Below are 25,115 nucleotides of genomic sequence, written 5' to 3'. Positions count from 1 at the left end.
ACACAGACATATAGACAGGCACTCACACGTAAAATATTTATTTTTAAAAAGAATCTCTGTTCTTAGCACAGGTACACTCTCTTATCTGCTTGGGGCTTTTACGTTTTGAAAAGGTATATTAAACATGCTATGTAACATTGCCGGTGGCATCTCAGATGACAATCTGCAATCAAACATGAATGTTTCTGCAGTGGGACATAAAAGTAAATAGAAACTTGTGTGAGGCAGCAGAAGCCTGCAGGTAGCTTCATATACCCATTCCGAGCATGCTCTTCTACTGAGCTCACACCACCAAACTTAGAACAACCTAGCTCTTCCCACAGATGTGCATGTTTCAGAGTTGGGGTTCACAAGTGTGAACCAGCCCCCCCCCCCATTCAGATTGTGGGTCTGTCTGGTGTGAGATAACCAAGTGGTATCTATGGAAGATGGTCTCGAGCAGGGCCCGGAAAGGCGCAGAGAAGCCTTCCATTTCTCCCCAGCAGAAACATCTCTTTCCTAAGCCGGTTTTGTGGGGAAATATCTCCTTGCAGGATGGAGGGAGGACGGTGAGGCCAAGCCCTAGAATTTGCTTCTTAGGGTGTGTTGCTTCTGCTTCAGGTCGTGTGGAGAAACAGAGGGCAGAGAGGGGTGTCCGCAAAGGACTAGGTGTTACTGGCATTTTCTGTAGTACCCCATGTAGTGTCCGGAAATCCACTTGCTGTTGATCTGAGTTCTTTTTGTTATCTTCTGGTGTAATTCTTACAGTGGCCTGTGCAGTGTGTAGTATTTATTATCCCTGTCTTGCTGAGGAGGAAACCAAGACACAGAGAAGTAAAGTTACTTGCTCAATGTTACAGGGCCAGTGAGGGGTGGAGCTGGGTTCCATCCTAGGCCGGCCGGATCCAGAGTTTTCCCTCTTAGTCCTTATGTTATATTGCCTTGCAGATGGCGGACAAACAGCTGAGAATGACCTGAAATTAAACAGTCATTGCATTGGGAGGGGTCTAAAAGCATTGTTTGCTCAGAGCTGGTCCATCTTCTCTTTCTGGAACAATGTGCAAACCTCGCCTGCAGTCGGTCATCCAATCATTTATATCTGCACATTGGCCTTTCTTAGATCAGAAATCAGAAAAGTCGTTCTGCGAGGAGGACCACGCTGCCCTGGTGAATCAGGAAAGTGAGCAGTCGGATGATGAACTCCTGACCCTCTCGAGCCCCCACGGCAACGCCAATGGAGACAAGCCTCACGGAGCCAAGAAGCCCAGCAAGGAGCAGGAGCCAGCAGCCCCTCCTCCCCCGGAAGAGGTGGACCTCCTGGGCCTGGAAGGGTCCGAAGTGAGCAGGAACTTCTCCCCGCTGGCAGCGCCTCCCAGCAATTCCGAACTGCTGAGTGACCTGTTTGGGGGTGGAGGTGCCACAGGTCCTGCCCAGGCAGGGCAGGCTGGGGTAGAAGATGTCTTTCATTCTAGTGGACCCGCGTCAGCGCAATCCACACCACGCCGCGCCGCCACCTCCGCCTCTGCGTCACCAACCCTAAGAGTGGGAGAAGGTAATTTCCCCATATTTCTCTGTTATCCCAGACTTCGGAAATAACTTTTGGGAGGGCCAAGCACATAGAACTGAAATGTTTTAGTAAGCTGAACTTTCCCGGTTTCTTTGAAAGTTCCTTGGGAGAGCATACGGAAAATACAAAAATTGTCCATTTTGGTAGAAGGGTGTAGGGATATATTTGTACCCCATACTCTTTTTTTTTATTTCCATTTTTTTTTTATTTTTTGAGAACTTCGTACATGGGTACTATATTTGCATCATTTTCCCCTTTCCCCTCCCTCTTCCATCTCCTCCCATACCCCCTCTCAAAATCATAATTTCTCCTTTCTTAATTATTATTGCTACATCAGTGTCAACCTACTGAGCCCTTTAAGAGTTGCTCATATATGCTTAGGACTGATGTACTGAAATTGGCTAACCTCTCAGGGAGGTCATCCCTGGGAGAAAAATATTCTCCCTAGCTCCACAGCCATTGATTTTCTGTAGCTCTCCGCCTGCCTAGGGGTGGAGCCTTGTAAAATTTCCTCTGTCTGTGCCGCGTGTCCCCTGGTGCTGTCACTGCACAGGTCTTGTTTAACCAGCCGTATTGTTGAGACGTCGCCGGTGCGGCTTTCCTGAAACATCCAGAAGACACTGTCTCGCAGCAGGCATCCCGATCCTCTGGCTTAACTCCAACCCCTTAATTTCCTTTTCTCCAGACTTGAGCCTTGAGTCTCCTTTAGTTACTTCTGCTTGGAGATGGAGATGGATGAGCTGTTATTTACTACAGCAGCTGATAGTTGTGTGATACTCGCCGCTTGCCAGATATAGAATACACGATTAAACACGACTCCGTTCTTATAAAAACCTGTAGACAGATGCTATCATTGTCTCTACTTCGTAGTTGAGGAAATAGAAGCTTCCAGTGTAATTATCAGCATTTGTTCAAACAGCTGGGAATTGATGGGGCTGGGGTCCCAGCTTCACCTGTGGACTCGGAGCTCGCCCTCAGGCCTCCAGTAACACTTTTTGGAATTCTAGTTTTCTGGATATACCCCGGCTGTCCTGAGAAGTGTTTGGTTACATCAGGATATGCTTGAGGGGCTCAGGCTAGCAGCATGGCTGGGGAGAGAAGTGTGGCTGATCTTCGTAAGGAGTCTGAGCTTACATACTCAGTTTCACCTGACACACCACCGCAGACTTCCTTTTCCGGGCCAGCCACAGCATGAACATTTGCAAGAGGATGTAGCTGGGTACCAGAGATTCATTACGACTTCAGAATAACCAGCACACACCAGCTCCCCATGACTGTCACGGTTAAGATGATGCTTCATTAGGAAGGGTAAAGAGATGAGTCGTAACCACCTAGGCTTGGGGAATGCTATCCTTCACCCTTTTTGGGCTCTGGGCTGGTCTTGGCTTGTGAAGTTCTGCTGGATGCCACCTTTGTGAGAAGGGGAACAGATTACAGAGCTCAGGTGCAGAGTTCCCATTGGTGGTGGCTGGGTGGGAACCTGGGCAATGGTAGCGCACACATTTAATCCCAGCACTCAGGAGGCAGAGGCAGGCTGATTTCTGTGAATTCAAGGCCAGCCTGGTCTACAAAATGAGTTCCAGGACAGCTTGGCTGTTACATAGAGAAATGCTATCTTGAGACATCGCCCCCCTCAAAAAAAAAATTAATTTGGTCATTTGTGTGGCATATGCTTTTACCACAGCATTTAGGAGTCAGAGGCAGGTGGTTCTTCATCAGTTTCAGGCCAGCCTGGGCTACACAGGGAGTTCCAAGCCAGCCAGGACTACATAGTAAGACCCTGTCTCAAAAAACAAAACAAAACAGTGAAAACCCTCTTACTTTGCTTAGTTGGGGACAGTACCCATGGGCATAAAGGTAAAGACTAACTCTTGAGTTTTCAGCACCTTTCATCTTTGGTTCTGAGAATTTCTAGAATAAGGTGATATGAAAAGTGCTTCGACAATCTAAGAAGTCTTTCCTATCTTCTCCACTGGTTAGCATCAACTATAATCTGATGGGCTGACCCGTTGTTCTCTTCCGGTCACCCTGCTAACCCCAGTGTTCTTGTGTCAGAGAGCATGTGCGCCTTGGGCTACACTGTCTGAAACGGTGCAGGTACTGCCACAAGAAGCTGACCTGCTGCCCCACGGTGTTGGGGGCACATTATGCCAGTGACGTCATAACTGTGAACTTGTGAGCCACATGCCCCACTATGTCGTGACAGTGGGAAGTGTTTGTTCGCTGGTTTGGTCCTCAGGTTCTATTTCTAGAATGGGTCAGCCCCGCCCCGCTCCACGAAGCAGGCTGTCATGGGCTTGGCGCCTACCGATTTGGAAGTGACATCTCACTTTAGGTAGCCCAAGGAGGTTTTGGTCCTTGCTCAACAGTGAGAAATCAGAGGGCAGCTGTCTCCATGCAGCTCAGTGTTTGGTAGGCATCCTGTTCATTTCATGACGAAGGCTTGTGGGGATTACCTGGAGCCGGAAGATTTGAATGGGGGTCTAGAATAGTGTTTCCTGGACTTGAACAAGGGCAAGTTTCTGATCCTCAGTTTCACAAGGGTTGAGTGAAGGTGACAGGGAGAAATTGAGCCCCACCCCTTCAGGTCTTCCCCGGAACACAGTAGAGCCCTAGGAAGCTTCACTATTGCTGGCAACCAGGGCCTTCAACACTCCTAGTTTCCACCCAGCTTTCTCTAGCTCCTAGCAGGCTGTTGAGTCAGTGTTTTCGAAATGCTTGATCCTGTGGACTCAAGAGAATGCAGCTTCACCCTCATTTTATTCTGTTTTTAGCTTTTAAGTGAGCTGAAGGTCACTTAGGGAGAAAGTTAAAGAAAGACCTACTTAGTGGGGTTGGCCTTTTCTTTTGGCGTGGCTCTTACGTAACTCAGGCTGAGTTTGAACTCACTGTGTAACCCAAGATGACCTTGAACTTCTGATCCTCCCACTTCCGCCTTCTAAACGCTGGGATTACAGGCCTGTACCATCTTGCCTAGTCTTTTGTGGTTCTGGGGATCAAACGCAAGGCTTCACGTATGGTAGGCAAGCACTCTACCAACTGAGCTATAGTCCTAGTCCAGTCAGTGGGGTTTCTGCTATTTGCCTTTATAGCAGTGCCCCCTGCTTGTTTTCTCCCATTAATTCCTTTTACATGAACACTCATTTGTCACCAAACTTCTGTAGCCTGTACCTAGTTTGGGCAGTTCATGGATTCATGTGTGTTGATCTTGTCTTCTAGCTAGTCTGTAGCTATGATTTGCTGCTCTTATGTTATCAAAATCTGTCTTGAGGAGATGACTAATTGAGCAAAACAGAACCTGCGTATGAACCCCCAGAACCCACATAAAAGCTGGGCATGTTGTATGAACATCTGTAATCCCAGCACTTCTGCAAGGGGATGGGAAGTAAAGGAAGACAACCCCAGAAGCTCCAGGCGGGCTAGCCTGATGAATGCAGCAGGAAAACAAGACAGTCTCAAGCAAGGCAGAGGATGAGGACAGATACCTGCTCTGTGGTGTCCTGTATACACACACACACACACACACACACACACACACACACGTATACACATACATGCATGTGTACACACAGGATTTATAAAAGTTACTTGGATCCTCATTTCTAATAAATAAGTCCAGTCTCTTCCATCTACATGGGTGGGACGGTTCTTGTCGTGTTGTGATCCACTGTTAGTTCTGGAGGAAGTTCTAAGTCTAGGAAGGGGTGAGAGGTCAGGAGGCAAGCTTCAGCCTGGTCTTTCAAGTGTTTGACAAGGCAGCAGCGGCAGCCCTTCGGTAGCTATACAGCAATGAACTGGCAGGATAAAGAAATATGTTTTCCCTTTGTTTTCTAGGTACCACCTTTGACCCTTTTGGAGCTCCTGCTAAGCCACCAGGTCAGGATTTGCTGGGCTCCTTTCTGAACACATCCAATGCTTCTAGCGACCCTTTTCTGCAGCCCACCAGAAGTCCTTCCCCTACAGTGCATGGTAGGAAAGTGTTTTCTATGGCACTTAATGGAATAATGGAGTGGTTTTTCATAAGACAACGCAGAGTACTGAGATGTAAATGCATCTTTGTATGTGTGTGTGTGTGTGTGTGTGTGTGTGTGTGTGTAAAGCCTTTAGAAACTGACAATTTATTAACATATTTAAAAACTCTTACCGGAAAGAGACTCATTTAACATTTAACTTGGTTTCACTATGGTCCCGAAAGCACTGGGCTGTGGGTTTCTGCTTATTTTTACTCTAGCGCTGCACACCCAAAAGCAGAGGGCACCATTGATTATAACATATGTTATCACTCTGTGTACCAGTAAAAAAGAAAAAAATGCTCCCACTTCAAATCATTGGGAAGCTATGTCCTAGTTACAGAGATCTTTGAAATGTAAGAAAGTCGGCTTCTTAAGTTAGTAAAATATGATGTTAGCATTGCATAAAGTTATCAGTTGTCAGAGCAGAGTTTGGGACACGCCACATGGATGTATGGGGACACGTCTGTCTAATGTGACAGCTGCTAGCTGTGCGTGGCTACAGAGCACTCGAAACATGGTTACTCTGACTTGAAATGTGCTCCACGCATAAAACAAACACAAATCCCGAAGTTTACTGCACAATCAAAGAATACAAGCCATCTTAATATTTTTATAGCAGTCACTCATTAGCATATCATCTGGGCTATCTACTCAATAACTTAACATCGTATTTTGCTGATTTAAGAATCCTATTTTTCCACATTTCAGATTCAGGGGTGATGATTAATGTTATCACTGTTTTCTCTTTTACATGTAATCCAGGCCACCTATGAGTTTATAATGGCTTCTTATTTCACCCAACATAAGAGCCAGCATTGTGTGCCCTGGTCATGGCCTGTGTAAACCCTATTTACTGTACCATCCTCATGCCTGGGACCTCATTTCCCAGTTTTCGTCTGTACTATCTTTATTCCAGCACTTTGGGGGCTCTCTCTCTCTCTCCCTCTCCCCCTCCCTCTCCCTCTCCCTCCCTCATTTTTATCCTGATGGATACAAGACAAACATAAAATGTTAAGAAAACCAGACAGCAAATATTGACAAAGCTGTCTACTTTTGACCTTTTCTCGTGGGTTGCTATGGAGCCGGAGCAAGGGAAAGCAGAAAGGAAAGAGCCGCCGTCACTGATAATGGTGTGTGCTTTTTAATTAATGACCTGATAGAAAGGCACGTGAGCTATTGACAGTAGATGACTGTGAAGCCTGGATGCTCACCCTGGTGCCTTGGGTCCTTTGTCTGTGTGTGTGATGTGTGTAGTGGGATGTGTGTGTCTGTGTATGTAGTGTGATGTGTGGAGTGTGTGTGGTATGATGTGTGTGTCTGTATACAGTGTGGTGTATGTGTAGTATGTATGCATGTGTGTGTGGTATGATGTGTGTGTCTGTATACAGTGTGGTGTATGTGTAGTATGCATGCATGTGTGTGTCTGTATACCGCGTGGTGTATGTGTAGTATGTATGCATGCATGTGTGTGTGTGTGGTATGAAGTGTGTGTTTATATGTAGTATGGAGTATGTATAGTATGTATGTAGTGTGGTGTGATGTGTGTGGTATGTGTGTGGTGTGTAGTATGTGTGTCTGTATATGTAGTGTGATGAGTGTAGTGTATGTGTGTTTGTGATGTGATGTGTTTGTCTGTCTGTATGTAGTATGGCGTGGTGTGTGGGTGTGTGTGTGTTTCCAGTCCCACTTGTAATGCTAGTTTAGTGACTGAGGTCTACCTGCCGATGTTTATGGCCAGGTTGTAGGGAGGACCCTTTCATGTCACAACACATTTTATCTCAGCTCTGCTCAGAACTTCTTAGAGGTCAGAATGATCTCTCTTGAAGCTCTAATGGGTTTCTTTTTGAGTGACAGTAGACAAGTGTCTGCCACCAGCATAGTGGGAGATACATTGTGTTTGCCCAGTTAGTGTTCAGAATGCTCCTCCTTCTCAATCCCTGCCACAGCCAAGGAGAAACCAAGTTCCCAGTTCTGAGCAGCCCATACTTGGGTGCCCTTGTCAAGGCTAAGCTAAGCTGGGCTGAGTTTAAGGATATTTTCCCTCTTTCTGCATGGCCCAGAATGTTAAGTATATTAGTGGGGTGCACAAAGATGAATAAGACAGTTCTTGCATTCAAGGAACTCAGCATTAAATGAGGACAGACATGCACACTTATAATTCCTAGTGGGTGGATATGGAGGTAACACAAAGGTGAGCCAAAGAACGAACTGAGAAAACCTAGGGTTTCTACCCAGCTCTCATGAGCATGCGCAGATGAAAGCAGAACATATTCCTGTTGCAGAGTGGGTAGGAGGATTGAATCCATTAGACTTTGAGAAGCCATGCAGACTGGAGAAGACAGCTTTGTCCTGTGCCAACTCAGACAGGTGGGCTCCCAGCCGTCCTGTTCTCATTCATCTTCTCTCTATTTACAGCTTCGAGCACACCTGCTGTGAACATCCAGCCAGATGTTGCTGGAGGTTGGGACTGGCATACCAAACCAGGTAAGGGCCAGCAGGTTATTTTTGTACACAAGTGACCAGTAGCAAATGCATAGTCCTTCACCCAAGATGAGGTGGATACTTGGAATATTATAGTCTGCTGTGTAGTTGATTATTCCTAATGATCTATATTCTAGCCAGCACTTTTTCCAATGCACTTGATGACATAATATATATTATATGAATTATATATTATATTTTTATAAATAGATATTATATATACTACATATAGTTATATATATTTAACTTGTAAAAGTAAACTGCAATAAGTCTTGTAAATAAATAATTTACAATATAATATATATACAATATATTATAAAGATATATATCTATGGTTTGACTTTACAAGATCATCTATTTTATATCTGTCTCAACTATATAATTAGATGGATCTGAATTAGTCCTACCACTTAGAATCTCCTGGGTTTTTTTTTCTTCAAATACTTAGTTTTTGACAAATGTCAATCCTGACAGATCTTAGGTAATATCTCATTGCTTCCATGATTCACATTTCCCCTAATAATCAGTGACGGTGGTGATTTGAATAAGAATGACCTCTGCAGGCTTCTCTATTTGAGTAGTTGGTCCCAGTTGGCAGAACTGTTTGAGAAGGGGGTGGTGTGTCACTGGGAGTGGGCTTGAAGTTTCCAAATGTTACCCCATTCCCAGTTAGCTCTCTGTGCCCCGTGCTTGTGGATAATATGTAAGCGCTCGGGTACTGCTTTAGCACTGTGGCTGCCTGCTGCATGCTCCCCACAGTGATGTCCGTGGACTCTAACCCTCTGGAACTGTGAGCCCCAGTAAACTTTTTCTATCCTAAGTTGCGTTGGTCCTGGTGTCCCATCACAGCAATAGAAAAGTAACTAAGACCAGCAATGTTGAGAATCTTTTTATGTGTTCTGGTCATTTGCAAGTCTTTTTTGGCGAGAAGTCCTTGGCTTATTTTTAAATCAAGTTATTGTCAATTTATAACTAAGTTGTTTTATATACACACACACACACACATATATATCAAGCTCCTTATCAGAATAATGGTTGGCAAATATTGTCCCCCCATCGTATACTTTACTTGTTTCTTTGTTGTCACACGGGTTTTTCTAGTTCAGTTTGTCTACTTTTTGCTTCTATTGCCTGTGACTTTGAATTGTTTTTTTGACACTGTCTGCTCTTGCAGTGGACCTCGATTAGATTCCTTGCACCCACATGGTGGCTCATAACTGTTTGTAATTCTAGTTCCAGGGGACTGATGGTCTCTGTGGTATTGCAGACACATGGTGCACAGACTTATTTACAGGCCAAACATCCACACACATAATATAAGATACTCATAAAAAAATTTTAAGTTAAAAATCTTACAGTTGGAAGATGATAAGCAAGATCCCAGGGCGGCTGGGGTAGTTCAGATAAAGTCTGACTCCTGATCTCTGAAGAGAGAGAAAGTCAGGAAATAACATGCATGGCCAAAGAAAGGCAGATGCCTGACCCATGTCTTACCCTCGCTTTGGGTCACCACTCACCTCAATCAGAGTAACAGCATCTTGGGACCTCGCACACATTTTTATGCTCCATCCAAATTTGTCTTAGGGTTAGCTGAGCAGGTGCTTTGAAACCCCAACTCTCAGCATCCTGCCTCGGGGAGCTAACTCATTTTCAATGGGTTCCATTCCTTTCCAGGGGGTTTTGGAATGGGAAGCAAATCAGCCGCCACCAGCCCAACAGGCTCATCACATGGCACCCCTACCCATCAGAGCAAGCCACAGACTCTGGATCCCTTCGCTGACCTAGGGACACTAGGTATGAACTTATGAGATTAAGATCTGAGTAATATTTGATGCTAATGTCAACCGTGGCAGGGACAGCACCACAGCGCCACACTGTTCCTATAGCAGTGCGAGACTTCCCTTAACCATTACGGGACTTTATTTCAGGTAAAACTGGATCCTTGGCCTCAGTGCGAAGCAGAATTGGAGGCTAAGCATCAGTGTTAAGAGAGAGGGAGGCACCGAAGACGAGATGAAGATGCGCTTGAGGGCATGGGTGTGGGCGTCTCAACGTAGAGCCACATCTGTCTTAGCATTAGCCATATAGACTGTTTGGCTTTCTTTCACATTCTGTCTCAAAGAGTTGCTAGAAGCTTTTTTGCCTCCTTTTCAATTAATGAGGTTATAGAGCGGCTCAAGAGGTGCCTTGGATGGGATTAGAACTTGATACAAACAACAACACAACAACAACAACAACAGGAGCCACTAGTGCTGTGCAAGGGGTTTAGGGCACACACTTTCATTGTAAAGGAGATTTTTTTCTGGTGAGATTTATAGAAAAGTGAAGGTTTACCACTGGGAAGAGAGAAAGGCTTTGAATCAATATTATGTTAGAATTCTTCATTCTCAGCCCCAAACAAGCCAAATATAAAAGCAGTGGATGGAAATAAATGATTAAGATTGGGGCATAAAGTAATGAAAATAGAAGTGAACAAAGTAATACAAGAAATGAATCAATGAAGTGAAGAATTGGTCAATAAGTAGGGTAGACCTTCACCAAACTAGAGAAAGAGAAGACTCATATTGGTAAAATTAGAGATGAAAAGGGAGAAATTATAACAGATATCAGTGAAATTCATAAATTCGTTAGGACATACTTTAAAAACATGGATTCCACTAAATTGGAAACCCTAAAAGAAATGGTTGTATTTCTGGATGATTTGACCTAACAAAGTTAAGTAAAGATGAAAAACAATTCAATCAGCTCTCTAACAAGCAAGGAAATTGAAGCAGTAATCCAAAAACAAACAAACAAAGAATCTGCAACTGAAAAAACTCAGGCCCAGATGTGTTCATGGCAAAATTATATCATTATACCATCATATCATTGCAGAGTAAGTGGCACCAACCCTGTAGGACAAAAGGGCCAGCCAAAGAAACCTATCATGATCATGAAACCAGAGCCAATGAAAGAAACATATTTTGGCCCTGAAATCAGAGCCAAATTTGCTCCTGACCAATTGAGCATGAAGCCAACCAATCCCTGAGTAGGAAAACCAACTAACCCATGAGCAAGAAATCTAGCCAATCTAGCTTGTCCAAACTCAAAAAGGTTGAAATCTGACCAGTTCCCTCCCTGAAAATCTTCTCCTTGGAAAAATTCCACCCCTAAGAAGCCCTCTATAAGTCCTGTGCCTGTTCAGTTGACAACTACCCTTCTCTACCCTGGAAGAGGCAGCCACTCTCCTGGATTCCTCCCTCTCAAATAAATCTCCTGAAAGAGTTTTGGGTGAAGACCTTATTTTGCCCAGAGCAGATCAGAATCTCTGCTGGGAAACTCTCTTAGCAGAGTGGGACAGAGCTCAGCTGTAGTGACTCTCTCAGAGAGGAGGAGGATTGCCACATCCTGTGGGGAGACCATCTCCCACAATAACCCAGCTTTAGGTATAGCCTGACTTCCTGACGAGTCAGGATACCTTTCCCTTTAGATCTCTAGCACCTGCGGGGAGAATCTGACTTCTGATAGCGTACCTTTCTCTCCAGAGCTGTAACACCTGCAAACTCTGCTCAGAGCTTTCTATAAAATTAAAAGAAAGGTGCACACCCAGGAACCAATTTTATCCTGTTACCTAAATCAGATAAAAACACAAGAACAACAGTAAAAGAAAATTATGGGTCAATCTCCCTGATGAAGTTAGATGAAAAAAATTCTTAGTAAAATATTTGGAAACTGAATTTATATAAAAACGATCATTCACAGTGATCAATTTAACTTCATTCTAGAAATGCAAGGATGGTTCAACATATGTAAGTCAATAAATATAATGCTTCACATAAATGAACTCAATGACAGATTCTTGATACAATTCAACATCCTTTGATGATATAGTGTTTGAAGAACTAAGAAGGGAGGGAAATCATATCTTTGTTTTTTTTTGTTTGTTTGTTTGTTTTTGTTGTTGTTTTGTTTTGTTTTTTCGAGACAGGGTTTCTCTGTGGCTTTGGAGCCTGTCCTGGAACTAGTTCTGTAGACCAGGCTGGTCTTGAACTCACAGAGATCCGCCTGCCTCTGCCTCCCGAGTGCTGGGATTAAAGGCGTGCGCCACCATCGCCCGGCGGGAAATCATATCTTAACATAGTCTATATGACAAACCTGTAGCCAGTACTAAAAAGAGCAAAAACTCAAAGCATTCCTCCTAAGACCAAAAATAAGACAAAGATGTCCATCAGAGGGGAGGGAATAGCTAAGATGACTTTTTGTCAGATGGCCTGGGCTCTGTGGAGATAGGGGTGGGAGAAGTGGGGTTGGGAAGGTAAGGCCCACCCAAGAAAGACTTCAGAACTGTTTTACTGTACTTTCTGTGCAAATCCAGGAAGCAGTTAGTTTTGTCTTTTAGGAAGACAGTCTGAATTCAGTAATGGTGGAAACCACTTGCCATTTCATAGAGGTAACAAATAGAAGTGGGTGGCGGGTCAAAAGAGAAGATGAAAGATGGGGGATTTTTAATCCTCTCAGACTTGCTAGGAGGTCCTAGAGAGAGACCACCTCCATTTTCAACCAATAAGCTTCAGTTTCCTCATCTGCTGGGTATTTGTGATTACGTGCCCTCTGCTAAGCACTCTGGATGCAATGCTGACTGGCGGCAGACAGCATTCCTTCCCAGGGGACCCTACGGCATGTTAGGAGAGAGAAACGTTAATCAGAGATAGAATATCCACTGTGATGCTGGGTGGTGGTGGCGCACACCTTTAATCCCAGCACTTGGGAGGCAGAGACAGGCGGATCTCTGTGAGTTCGAGACCAGCCTGGTCTACAAGAGCTAGTTCCAGGACAGGCTCCAAAACCACAGAGAAACCCTGTCTCGAGAAAAAAAAAAGAATATCCACTGTGTAGGTGCTATGCTAGGTGAGACATTGAATGAGAGGTTTCCTAGATGATTGTGATGCACAGCCAAGGTTGAAAACTGTGCCTTCTTCAGCTCTTGTGGGATGGCTGTGATCTGGGCCTAGCAACTATGCTGTCTTTTGGGCAGCTCACTGCTTCGATAGCATCAGTATATAGAATTGTTGTTGCATGTAAACATGACTTACTTTGCCAAGTTAGATGTTACAAAGCCACACAGGCCCCAGGAGAGCGATATCAGCACCCACCACTTCATTTCTGGGTCCACAGCCTGGTGTGTAGAAGATGCTCAAAGTGGTTCCTAAATGAACGGACAAGTGATGGCTGTAGTGGGAATTTGGAAGATGCCTTTGGTTCATGGGTGTTTTTCCCCCTATGTGTAGGAGATACATCAAATGTTAAAATGATGAACAGATGTATTTAGAATCAAGTGAGCATTCTTAAAATATAAAATGAAGCCACGATACAGAATGAATGCCTAACCTTATGTTGATGTGCTAGGGACAAAAGGGTCCAGGGGGCCCCTGAAGAGGGCTTCTTGTTGTATGTTGTCAAATGACAGCAGCAAGCAGAACTTGCTGGTGTTGGCTGCATTCCTGGTGAGGCAGGAGGATGGTGGCCAGCCTGGCATACATAGGGAGTTTTAGACCATGTAGGTTACGTAGTAAGACCTTGCCTCAGAAAGTGGGGATGGTGACAGGAAATGACAGGGACAGTGATATGATAGCGTGACAGCCTGCAGGGATGGCAGACAAATATTGTGTTCTATGACCAAATGCTTATTGAGTCCCTTACAGTGTGTCACACATGTTATTGGCCCTGTTTTGTGACGTGTAGTGTACCTGAGTTTACTTAATTCAGGGACCATGAAGCCCTCCTTGAACTGGTTGTTTGTTTATGCTGTACCTCTGATAAAGACGTAGTCATTTCGTAGATGAGAAAATGGAAGCTCACAGAAATAAAAAGAAATTCATTTAGCTTTAGAAAAGCAGAGAGCCTTGTTTGTGGATAGCGCCAGTTCCCAACAGTACCTGGCACGTGGCAGCCATCCAACAACCGCTGGTGGGTGACTTCGGAGTACATGCGTCCGAGAGTGGATGGGACACCAGTGCCACCGCCGGACTCCAACAGATTGACTCAAAGTTCAGTAGCTATAACACAGCATCCTAGTGTGAAAGGGAAGAGCAGTTTCAGGGTCCAGATGAAAGGACGTAGCTGTAGAAGAGAGACAAAGTAAGGGGTGAGTTTAGTAGCAGCTCAGAGCCTTGGGAGGATCTTGAGACTCTGGGTGCAGAGGTGCAGAGGTAAGATGCCCGCAGTCAGGGCATTCCGTTAACCAGCTGTGTGATCGCGAGCTTGCCCACGAACCTTGGCTTTGAGTCCCTTTTCTTTGAACCCATCCAGGGATACGTCTGGCTGACACTTGCTGTGCTCTGAAGCGCTCTGTGAGTGTTGGTTGTTTTAGTATCATCACGATTTTGGCTCTTTGAAGGATCAGTGGAGATCATGACATTTCAGGTTCTCATTTGACCTCCACAAATGCCAGCCCTCCTGTAAAGGAAGGCAAGCAGTGTAAAATTGGAACCTAGCTGTAAATTTTTAAAACATCTATAGTTGCTCTTGTGTCCTAACCCGGCTTTTCCTTCTAGCAAACAGTAATCCTAATAATTGACATTTAAGCAGAACCTTAAAGAGGCCGTTTGTTTTATCCCGTGTGCTTGTCACTTGGTAGTTTTGACTCTAGTAAAGAAATAAAACTTGCTTAGAGCAGGGCAGGCTGGGCAGGGTGACACAGTCTGGTTTGTACTCAGTGGTCTATTTCGAGTGTTCTGCTGTATGCTGGCTGTTATAGAAAAAGTCCACTAAAGGTCTCCTGGTTGCTTTTTGTTCATGCGAAGAAATGAACGAGGCAAGGATACTACCTAAAAGTGCCACTGGGCTAATTAAGGAATAACGGCTATGCAGACACGCCTGCGTTTTCTTTACCTCTTAGGGAGGTGAATTCTGGTACCACCCAAAGACGTTTCCACTGAAATCATTGCCAGCAATGCCTCGGGACACGAGTTTGAAGCCACTGCAAAGATCCTTACCGCCTCTCTCCCTTTTCCTCCATAGGTAGCTCTTCCTTTGCCAGCAAACCTACCACACCAACTGGACTAGGCGGAGGGTTTCCACCTCTCAGCTCACCGCAGAAAGCATCCCCCCAGCCGATGGGTGGAGGGTGGCAGCAGCCCGCGGGCTATAATTGGCAGCAGGCGCAGCCTAAGCCGCCATCCGGTATGCCTCACTCCTCCCCACAGAACCGACCCAATTACAACGTGAGCTTCTCAGCTATGCCTGCGGGACAGAGCGAACGTGGGAAAGGATCTTCTAATTTAGGTGAGGATGATGAGATGAAACTGGTGTCAGGTGACCTGCCCGTGATGTCACACTGCTGGGGACGTTATGTCTGAAGGAGACCAAAACCAATCCTATTGTTTATGAGACTGTCTTAAGAGCTGAAGAGATATCAGGTGATCCTCACCCCCAGTACTGTGTGTGGAGGGAGCGCCTGGGTCTACCATGACCCCATGTAGGTGTCATGTGACTGTGGCTCACTCGGTCTTTCCTTTTCCATGCTGGAGTAGGAAGGAAGACGTTTGTCACAGGTTTTTGAACCTTGCATAGCACTTGCTGTATTGTAAATCTTTATACATGTTGATTGGATGGATAAATGGAACAGAGAACTATAGCCTTTGGAAGAAAGAAAGTATTCTTAGGAGAAAAGGATTGGAACCTGTCAAAATCGCATTAGGTTTTCTTCTTGGATTGCCGTGAGAAAGGTAGTTGGCGGATTCCTGAGTTTGAGGGCACCGGTGATGATGCCACTGCCTAGGACTGGAAGATGTCCTAGACTGAATTAAAAACAAAACATATTTTTAAAGATTTATAGTATTATATATGTACGGATATTAATTATGTGTATGTATGTATGCCATGTATATGCCCGTTGTCCAAGTAAGTCAGAAAGGGCTTCAGATTCCATGGAACTGGAGTTATAGGTGGTTATGGACCACATTGTAAGTGCTAGGAATCGAACCCAGGTCCTCTGTCACGGCAGCAAATGCTCTTAACTGCTGAGCTGTCTCCCTAGCCCCACTAGATGAGATTCTTGTCACTGAGGTAAAAATAGTATCTATTACAATTGAGTTTGTCAGATGGTGTCAGTGCACTTAGCATCTCAGTTAGTTTGATGATTCCCTTCGAGGAACATGGATAAAGGTGACCCTCTTTCTTCACAGTGGTTAACATGTATTGAGAGTGTACTACGTGCAGCGGTATCCCAGGCAGTTCCATGCATATCTTCAAAACCAATCCTCTGTTACAGACGCGGAACTGTGAGGTCGATCTCTAAAGTAATTTCTCAGTTTCTTGAAATGTGTGAGAGCCAGGACTTGACTCCCAGTTGTTGGGCACCGCTGTCACTTCCAGCTGCCCACAACCCCAGTGTTGCTCACAGCACTGCTGTGACAGAAATGCACGTGCTGGGAACGTATGATGTCATGTTTAGCCTTTCGCTAGCAGGGAGATCCTCTGGGCAATTCTGTTGAGCTGCATGGCATCCCCTTCATTTTGTTTTTGAGTAGATAGAGGGTGAGTGTCTCCTAGGAGCACTTAATTTTGGTGTGCACACATGTGAATGTGGCTTCTTTAGAATATAGATGGCAGAACATTCCCAGCCGGGAACAAAAATACCTTGGGTCAATTACTACCAACCACGTGGGCTGTTGTGGTTTTGTTCAGTTTTGTTTTCAAGTGAACACTGAGATAACCAGGCAGGCTTTTAGCTCTTTCTCATGGCAACACTGTATTGTTAACACCATCCTCATTCTCTAGATTAAGAAACTGAGGTATAGATATCTCCAGTGCCCCTTTGGTCATAGCTGGGTTTCAGATACGTAGCATTGTTTCCAGGAAAGACCTGACTTTCTGAAGAAAGGCACTATGACCCAGTGAAGTCATCAGCTGGGTAGAGACAGGGAAGTGATAGCAGGGAGAATGTCCAGGACTTGAATCTATGCTCTTGTCTAATCTCTGACACCAGTTTGTTGTAATTGGGATAGAATCATTTGTATCTTTGTCTGCAAGGTTAACCTGGAGATGAAATAGGCATTAGCAATCCAGACTCCAGTCCTGTGCTTTTCATGGACATGTTGTGTGATTCTGGACAGGCTCTTTTGGTTCCCTAGCCTTCCAGTTTCCTCATTTGTTACACAGAGCCTTTAGTATTCTGCACGAGGCAGGTGGGAAGAGGATGGAAGTATGAAAAGCTACTTTGAAGCCCCGTACTCCCGAGAAGTGAGGGTCTGACCTGTTTAAGAATGAAAGTTGTGATGGTTTCCACACATTGTGTTACAGAAGGGAAACAAAAGGCTGCTGACTTTGAAGACCTGCTTTCTAGTCAAGGGTTTAATGCCCACAAAGACAAGAAGGGGCCTCGGACAATAGCTGAGATGAGAAAGGAGGAAATGGCTAAGGAAATGGATCCTGAGAAATTAAAGGTGAGTGAGCCCCTCGGTTATCCTATAGGACAAAGCTGTGCGACGAAGTCATGTCTGTCCAATCACCTCTGTATTTGTTGCCTTTGTGTTGGTCACTAGGGACTAAATACTTGACAGATACAATTTGTTTTGCCTCGTGGAGATTTCAGTTTATGGTGACAGGAAAGGCCTGGCAGTGGGAATGTGCAGAGTGGCTGTTCACTTGGAAGTGGACAGGAAGGTCGGAGAGAAGTACTGAAGCAAGAGGGGAACAGGTAGAACCTTTGAAGGCCCACTCCTAGGGAGCTATTTCTACTAGCTAAGCCCTCTACAGGTTCCACAGTCTCCCAGAGACCATCCACTGGTGAGCAGGTGTGTAGTAAGGAGGCCGCGTGTTTGTTTCCTGGCCGCCCAGACTCCCAAAATAATCACACAGAAACTGTATTATTTAAATCACTGCTTGGCCAATTACTTAACTAGTTCTTACATCTAGAATTAACCCATCTCCATTATTTTATATTTTACCATGAGGCTCATGGCCTACCAGCAAGGTTTCAGCATGTCTGACTCTGGCAGCAACTCCAAGGCTTCACCCTGACTCCGCCTCCTTTCTCCCAGCATTCAGTTTAGTTTTCCCCACCTAGCTCTATTCTTTTGCCCTATCACAGGCCAAGACAGTTTCTTTATTCATTAGCCAATAAAAACAACACATAGACAGAAGGACCTCCCACACCTCAGGTGCTCAAAACAAGAGCCTGGGGAGAACTATTTAATTTAAATCTTAACACCCGTAAAGGTCCTGCCTCCTAATGCCATGCACTACTTTGAGAGTTAAAACTCAACATTGACTCCAGGGTGGGACACCGACCATATCAACTATGGAAGGCGCTTCCTTCTGGCAGTCACTGAGTTACAGTAGGTCTCTGAAGCTGTGGTTTGAAGACAGTCCTGATCTTCAATAGCAAAGTAGCTTTGGGAAGGTCTGAGCATGATGCTTAGTTGTGCTAATAAACTCATTTTAGTCTGTGGTTTGGTAATACAGATTTCTTACATTTGCCCACCAGATGAACAATGATATTTGACTTTACATAGTTCAGAAGCCTTTAGATTATAAATATGGATCATTAGAGTTTGGTAAGAACAATTCACCATTTGTGTTTTCTGCCACCTTGAGAACTTTCTGTTGTTCTTGGTGGAGTAAAACCAGGTTTCGGTTCTCTGGTGATCGGGAGAGGAATATTCCTGTGCTCAGGATTTACCATTCTGGAGACAATCCGGCATGAGGTTTGTATAGACTGAGGAAAGGAGGCTAACGATGGTGAGGAAGGACCATGACCTCTACTATACCCTCCTCCCATTTTTAAGCTAAAGAAGTTCTTAAAACAACAAATAAAACAAAACATCTGTTTTTGATTCTAAAGTTCTGGTAAGAATTGGTTTGAGGGAAAGGAGAATGATTTTGTTGTTGTTGTTGTTGTTGTATTTTTGCACTTTAAAATAGAGGTTTGTCACTCAATGGATCCAAGTTCCTTAACTCGTCGATAAGGGAGTTCTTCCCAGGTGAGGCTGTAGTGTGGACAACTGGATGCAGATCAACCTGGAGGCAGAAGGTGGTCTGAAGACGAATGGGGTGGGGTTATTGATGAGTACATAAAGATCAACGAGTTATGTTGCAGGACATCTGAGCACACTTTGAACCCCAAAATTGTGTTATTTTCTGGAGAAAACCTGTTTCTAGTAGTGGTGTGGCTCAGCCCTAGCACACACCTTTAATCCAAGATCTTTCCGCTTGAATGTTGAAAACAGGGTTAAATAAATCAACCATAGGTCAAGCAACCAGTTGGCAAGAAGTAAACATGGGCTTATTAAGAAAAAAGCCATAGAGTAAGAGGGAGTCAGGAGGACGGACAGAGAGACACACAGGAAGTAGACGGGAGGCACACTCAGTTTGAAGAGTCTTGTTTGAGACAGTGTGGAGAAGGTTGGAGGCTCCTGGGTTGCCAGGTGAGGAGGAAGGTCAGTTGGGTGCTTTCTCTGCCTCTCTGAGCTAGCAGGCTTTCACCCCAGCACCTGGCTTCCAAAGTCTTCACTGATAAAATTCAACGATTGAGATTTTGTTAAAGACAATAGTGTTCTAAGGCTTATCTCTGTTGGAGAGCTTGAATCATTGATGGTAGGACATTAACTATGCTGAAAATCACAGTGTCTCTAGGTTGAGCCGTCTCCCGGGGCGACTCCTCACATTTTCTTCAGAACAACAGACTGCAGTGCTTTTGCTATGTCTCTGCAAATTTAAATACCAGTTGTGCACAAAAGGATCCTTCGAGACCTTCTTGAATGCAGTGAAGGACCTGTGGTTTTGCTTGCTTCTCTTGCTATCTACTTCCATTACCACTGCTCATCAGGCAAACGGAGACAGTTTTTTTTTTTTTTCAATTTAATTTATTTATTTATTAAAGATTTCTGCCTCCTCCCCGCCACCGCCTCCCATTTCCCCCTCCCTCCCCCGATATAAAGTCCCCCTCCCTCATCAGCTCGAAGAGCAATCAGGGTTCCCTGACCTGTGGGAAGTCCAAGGACCACTCACCTCCATCCAGGTCTAGTAAGGTGAGCATCCAAACTGCCTAGGCTCCCACAAAGCCAGTACGTGCAATAGGATCAAAAACCCAGTGCCATTGTTCTTGAGTTCTCAGTAGTCTTCATTGACCGCTATGTTTAGCGAGTCCGGTTTTATCCCAGGCTTTTTCAGACCCAGGCCAGCTGGCCTTCGTGAGTTCCCAATAGAACATCCCCATTGTCTCAGTGTGTGGGTGCACCCCTCGCAGTCCTGAGTTCCTTGCTCGTGCTCTCTCTCCTTCTGCTCCTAATTTGGACCTTGAGATTTCAGTCCAGTGCTCCAATGTGGCGGAGACAGTTTTCTATGAGAGAAAGGCGTGTTGTCTGTAAAGCCCTGCGTGATCGCTTGGTTGGCACGGGATTTTCATTGCTGAGGAAGGTAGCCATCAATAACCACAGCTGAACTGGTTATCCACCAACACCACCTACTGAAGCTTGGCATGTGTCAAATGCTGATGCCAACTCGTGATTCCTTCTGTTTTAGTTACTTTTCTATTGCTATGAAGAGACACCATGACCAAGGCAACTTATATAAGAGAGCGCGTATTGGGCCTCACAGTTCCAGAGGGCTGGGTGTAATCCATGATCATCATGGCAGCGAGCCCAACAGCAGGCAGGCGTGGCTCTGGACCGGTAGCTGAGAGCTTACTTCATATCCACAAGTGTGAAATAGGGAATGAAAGAGTTAACTGGGAATGGCATAGGCTCCATTCGAAAAATTAAGACTCACTCTCCCTCAGTGACACTTCTTCTCTTAACAAGGCCACGCTTCCTAATCCTCCCCAGGCATTTCCACCAAGTGGGGATCAAGAACTCCTGTATATATATGAGATTATGGGAGCTGTTCTCACCCAAACCACCGCACCTGCCATTCAATCACTTCCTTTATCACACCGTAAAGGTTGTTAGTTTGCTTACGTGACTAAAGGGATCATGTAATAAACCTTTCGAGATGCCGGTGTTTGGTTCCTAGTCTAAGAAACAGCACCTTTCTGTAAACAGTTCCACGTGACTGCAGGAAAAGGTGGACATAGAAGTTCAATAAGGTGTGACAAATATGGCCCACTTATGGTAGGACAGGTGATATTTTTCCCCCTTGTGTTGGGAGTCAAACCCACTGAGCTACACCCTTGCACAACGTTGGCCAGCCTACAAGGATGGTTTATTTAGTTCGTGGAACAAAGGAGGTCCGGGTGTGACCTCATGAAGTTCATATGTTAGGAGTGTATAATTAACTGTAGGAAGTCAGAGAGAAAGGAGTTCAAACCACAGAGGGGTACTCTGAGGTCCATGAACAGGTTTTAAACAACCATGTACACCGGAAGGGTGAGGTGGGAGGTGGGGGAGTGTTCCAGCTAGAAGGGGGCGCTTGTTCAGTTCTACTGAAACAGGGTAGATCTTCAGAGTCCTGGTAGACAGGAAGTGTTTGACTGTCTTAACCCTTTCCTATTTCCTGCTTGCAGATCCTGGAGTGGATAGAAGGCAAAGAACGAAACATCAGAGCCCTGCTCTCCACGATGCACACGGTGCTGTGGGCCGGGGAGACCAAGTGGAAGCCGGTGGGCATGGCCGACCTGGTAACACCAGAGCAAGTGAAGAAAGTGTACAGGAGGGCTGTGCTGGTGGTGCACCCTGACAAGGTGGGTAGGGCCTGCCCTGTCAGAGACTTGTCCGGTCCTTGTTTCGGGGATGAGAAGCACGGGGTAAAACAGCATGCTCACCGTTTGCTGATTAAGACATTTCTTGAACAAAACTTACTGTGTGGGTCATTTAAATCAGGTCTCTAAACAGATAGTCGTACTTCATGAGGTTGGCGGAAAACAACCCAAGCATCCTTTACAAAGAGCAGGGCGAGCGCCTTATTCACTACGGAAATGCAGCACTCGTCAGTGACTTAGTTTTAGGGTTTACAGGTGATCTTGAACTACAATACTAAAACGAGACAGAGTACTTCAAATGAAACTGCGGTTCCTGCGGAAAGCAGTATCACGTTCAGCCGGAACCGTAGGAGACGCTTTAGGGTACATTTGGAAAACGAAATATTGGTGAGGATCGACAAAATTTTTAAAATGTCAGTGTGTGTTGCCATTGATGCTTAGGGTTTGAATAAATTCCGAGCGCTCCACAGGGTCAGAACTTCAGCTCCCTCCGGGCCAAATTCACCTCAGACTGAAGGACCCCACGCTGCTGTCGTGTGAACGGTGGCAGATGCGTGACATGGAGTCGTGACTGTGGTGCCTTTGGGACGGCATGTTTGAAATCGCGTCAGTTTCCATCTCTCGGCACTCCATATGACCAAACACAATGATTTGTGGGAAACAACGTTAGTGCTTGGACTTCATTCAGTCAGAAGAGAAATCGGAGTCCAGAGAAATGGGCAAACTGCCCTATTATGAGTCTCAAAGACCTTAATTTTATAGAAATTGGAAAAAGGGGGCTTGGAAATACAGTCAACTACGCGTAGGGCTTTCATTAACAATGAGATGTATTTTTTGCTGCCCAACAAGCTCCCTGTTTTCTCCTTACTGGTAGGTTTCTCTTAGTCTCTGTGAGTCTCCAGGGCAGTGCTTGATAATGAAGTTCATATAGGTAGGCTGTAAAAAGAAATGTCTTAATGGAAGAACATTTTTAATTACAATCCACATTCTTAGTGAATTTAGTATAAGTTTAATGCTAAACGTCTAATTGTGCTTTCTGTTTTCTTTAGGCTACTGGGCAACCCTATGAACAATATGCAAAGATGATTTTCATGGAGCTAAACGATGCCTGGTCTGAATTTGAAAACCAAGGCCAGAAGCCCTTGTATTAATCTGTGGGCTTTTTCTATGCTGGCTGCAGCCCTGTGTTAATGCTTAGTGTGTATCACAGTTCTGAGATTTTCACAGATGAACCAAAAATTCCAGTAATGTATTTCGAGTCCTAAACTGTTAAGTTCCTCACAAATTCATTTCTCATGGTCAGGAATGTGAAAGTTTGGTTTCTTAAAGTCCATAGCACCAAGAGGAACTCTAGCAAGCTGACCTTGCAGAGTTAGGACGTTCCTGCTTGCCCTCTGGGAAGCCTCCTCAGCATTTTGCCTGGGGAAATGGGGCAGAGGCCACCCAAGTGGAAGTCATGACATCCATTTCATTGTCCGAGATTACGATTTATGAGTGGATGTTTTGATAATTGGATTACGTAATGGTTTTAAGGAATTAATTTAGGGATATTTTTGTTTGCGTTTTATTTTTAAAAGATGTAATGTGGGCAATGGATATCACCAACTGAGTATTTCTCAATGGAAATTCACTAGAGCCCTTACCTCCTTTAGAGTGTGTATTTTGCTCTAGAGAGTTAACAATGAAAGAAGGGGCTAAATGGTGGGATATGATCTTGCAGGTCTAGGCATTACCCCTGACTTTTCCGGGATGAGCTGCAAACCCAAGCACGGGATAGCTAAAGAAACCTGGAGCTTTGAGATGTCAAAGCTCGACTTCCTGTCACAGATGTTGGGCTGCTGGCTCCCTTTCCCTTAAAAAAATCTATGGTTGACTATAGGCAAACCTCCAGACACTCCCACCACCGCCACAACTCCAAACTGGTTTGAAAGCGCCTTCTAATGGCTCCCACCTGGCTTAGTGTTCTTTCTTTTGCTTAGTCAAGAAAACCTTCTTCATGGGCGACTGTTTGGAAGGCAGGTTTGGCCCATTCACAGTTGGATGGATCTGGTGTTCTGGGGGTTTGTAAGGAGCTATGGGTAAAGCAGAGAGGACAACGCTAAGTACTAGTAGGAGAAGGGCTCCCTTGGGGAGAGAGCTGCGTGTGCCTTCAGATTCAGTCGGATAGCTTGCCAGTTTGGGAGACCAGATTCCCACCCACCCAGTGAATCTGGACCCCACCCCCTTCCTGGATTACATCTGCTGGGTTTGCTGTTGGATGCCTGTAGTGGGGAAATATGCAAGAATGAAGCTTTCGCAGAGCTACAGCTGGTCATGTTTCAGCCCAGTGTTCAGTGCTTCCTGCTCTGCAGGGTAAGCAGCTTGGACGGCTGGGACTTCACTAGGTCTCCTGGTGAGCACATGTGCAGCATCTGTCTATCCATACATGCATGTGTAGATGTATGCTGTGCACATGCGTAGTCACAGAGCAGGCGGTCCAAAGACATTCGTTCTAATCTTAAAAAGGTCACACTCGCTGTTGTGAAAAGCTTTCCAAAAGTTGCTTTTCGAAGACAATCATTTTGTTTGTTTGTTTCTGTTTAAATATTCTTGTGACAAACGGAACCAGAAAGGCAGCATGTCGGAAATACTTTTGTTCTGTATAGATCTCTCTCCTCTCTCTCTCTCTTTTTTTTAAATTATAAAAGTTCTTCTTTTTATTTTACCGTTTACTGATAATGTGAAATTCTCAAAAAAAATGCTCTCTTATAAATATACAGCTGTAAACTGTTCAAAGTAACCATAACAACCTAGGTGTTATTTATTGACGTATTAAACAATGATGTCTTACCCAGTATGTGCTTGTCCTATTTAAGATTGGGATGTGAGACATGTTGATGTGACCTGTTTTGGTTTTGTTGAGCTTTTTGTTTTTTTCCTTCATTCACATTTGTAGATATTGTGTGAACTACAGTAAATAATGACAATAATTAAGAGGATATTATGTGGCTGTCACGTACATTTTGAGACAATAGAACTATATTAGCTTTGTATTATGTTTGCATAGCTCATTAATGTTCATGGTTCCAATACCACTAAATGTTATGCAATTAGCAATGAGAAAGAACCCCTCCTTAAGCCTGGGGGTTTCCCACCTCTCTTTCCCAGATGCATTATGAGTCTGGACGCCTGTCTGTCTCAGAACTTTTAACACGTGCAGACCGGTAGGTTCTGCATGCCTTTTAAGTACCTGGTTGTGACAGCTTGTTGTTGGTCGGACCCACTGTCTCATCCATATTTATTGTAATATATTTTTGTTTTGTAAATACGGTAAACACAAAATGTCATTGTTCTAAAATATTTGTAATGTATATTAAAAAGGATAAAAAATACTTGTGGAAATATACGTTATTTTTGT

The 25,115-nt window shown here is 44.7% G+C and overlaps 1 protein-coding gene across 7 annotated transcripts in view; it reads left to right on the top strand.

Moving 5' to 3' along the window:
* Window positions 1-25,115, top strand: part of Dnajc6 (DnaJ heat shock protein family (Hsp40) member C6) — a 155,582-nt gene extending 130,467 nt beyond the window's left edge. For all 7 annotated transcript variants that reach the window (XM_041651936.1, XM_041651937.1, XM_041651940.1 and 4 more), the window contains 8 exons: window positions 1,100-1,531; window positions 5,381-5,515; window positions 7,975-8,043; window positions 9,715-9,834; window positions 15,040-15,303; window positions 17,323-17,465; window positions 21,524-21,700; window positions 22,768-25,115. In XM_041651936.1, the coding sequence (XP_041507870.1) occupies window positions 1,100-1,531; window positions 5,381-5,515; window positions 7,975-8,043; window positions 9,715-9,834; window positions 15,040-15,303; window positions 17,323-17,465; window positions 21,524-21,700; window positions 22,768-22,869 (1,442 nt within the window). In that variant the 3' untranslated portion in view covers window positions 22,870-25,115. The remainder of the gene's footprint in view (window positions 1-1,099; window positions 1,532-5,380; window positions 5,516-7,974; window positions 8,044-9,714; window positions 9,835-15,039; window positions 15,304-17,322; window positions 17,466-21,523; window positions 21,701-22,767) is intronic.

This window comes from Microtus oregoni, unplaced genomic scaffold (genome assembly GCF_018167655.1).
Source record: "Microtus oregoni isolate MIOR12 unplaced genomic scaffold, Mior012 000005F_ref0000423, whole genome shotgun sequence".
Classification (NCBI taxonomy): domain Eukaryota; kingdom Metazoa; phylum Chordata; class Mammalia; order Rodentia; family Cricetidae; genus Microtus; species Microtus oregoni.
This window is presented reverse-complemented; position numbering and strand designations above follow the sequence as displayed.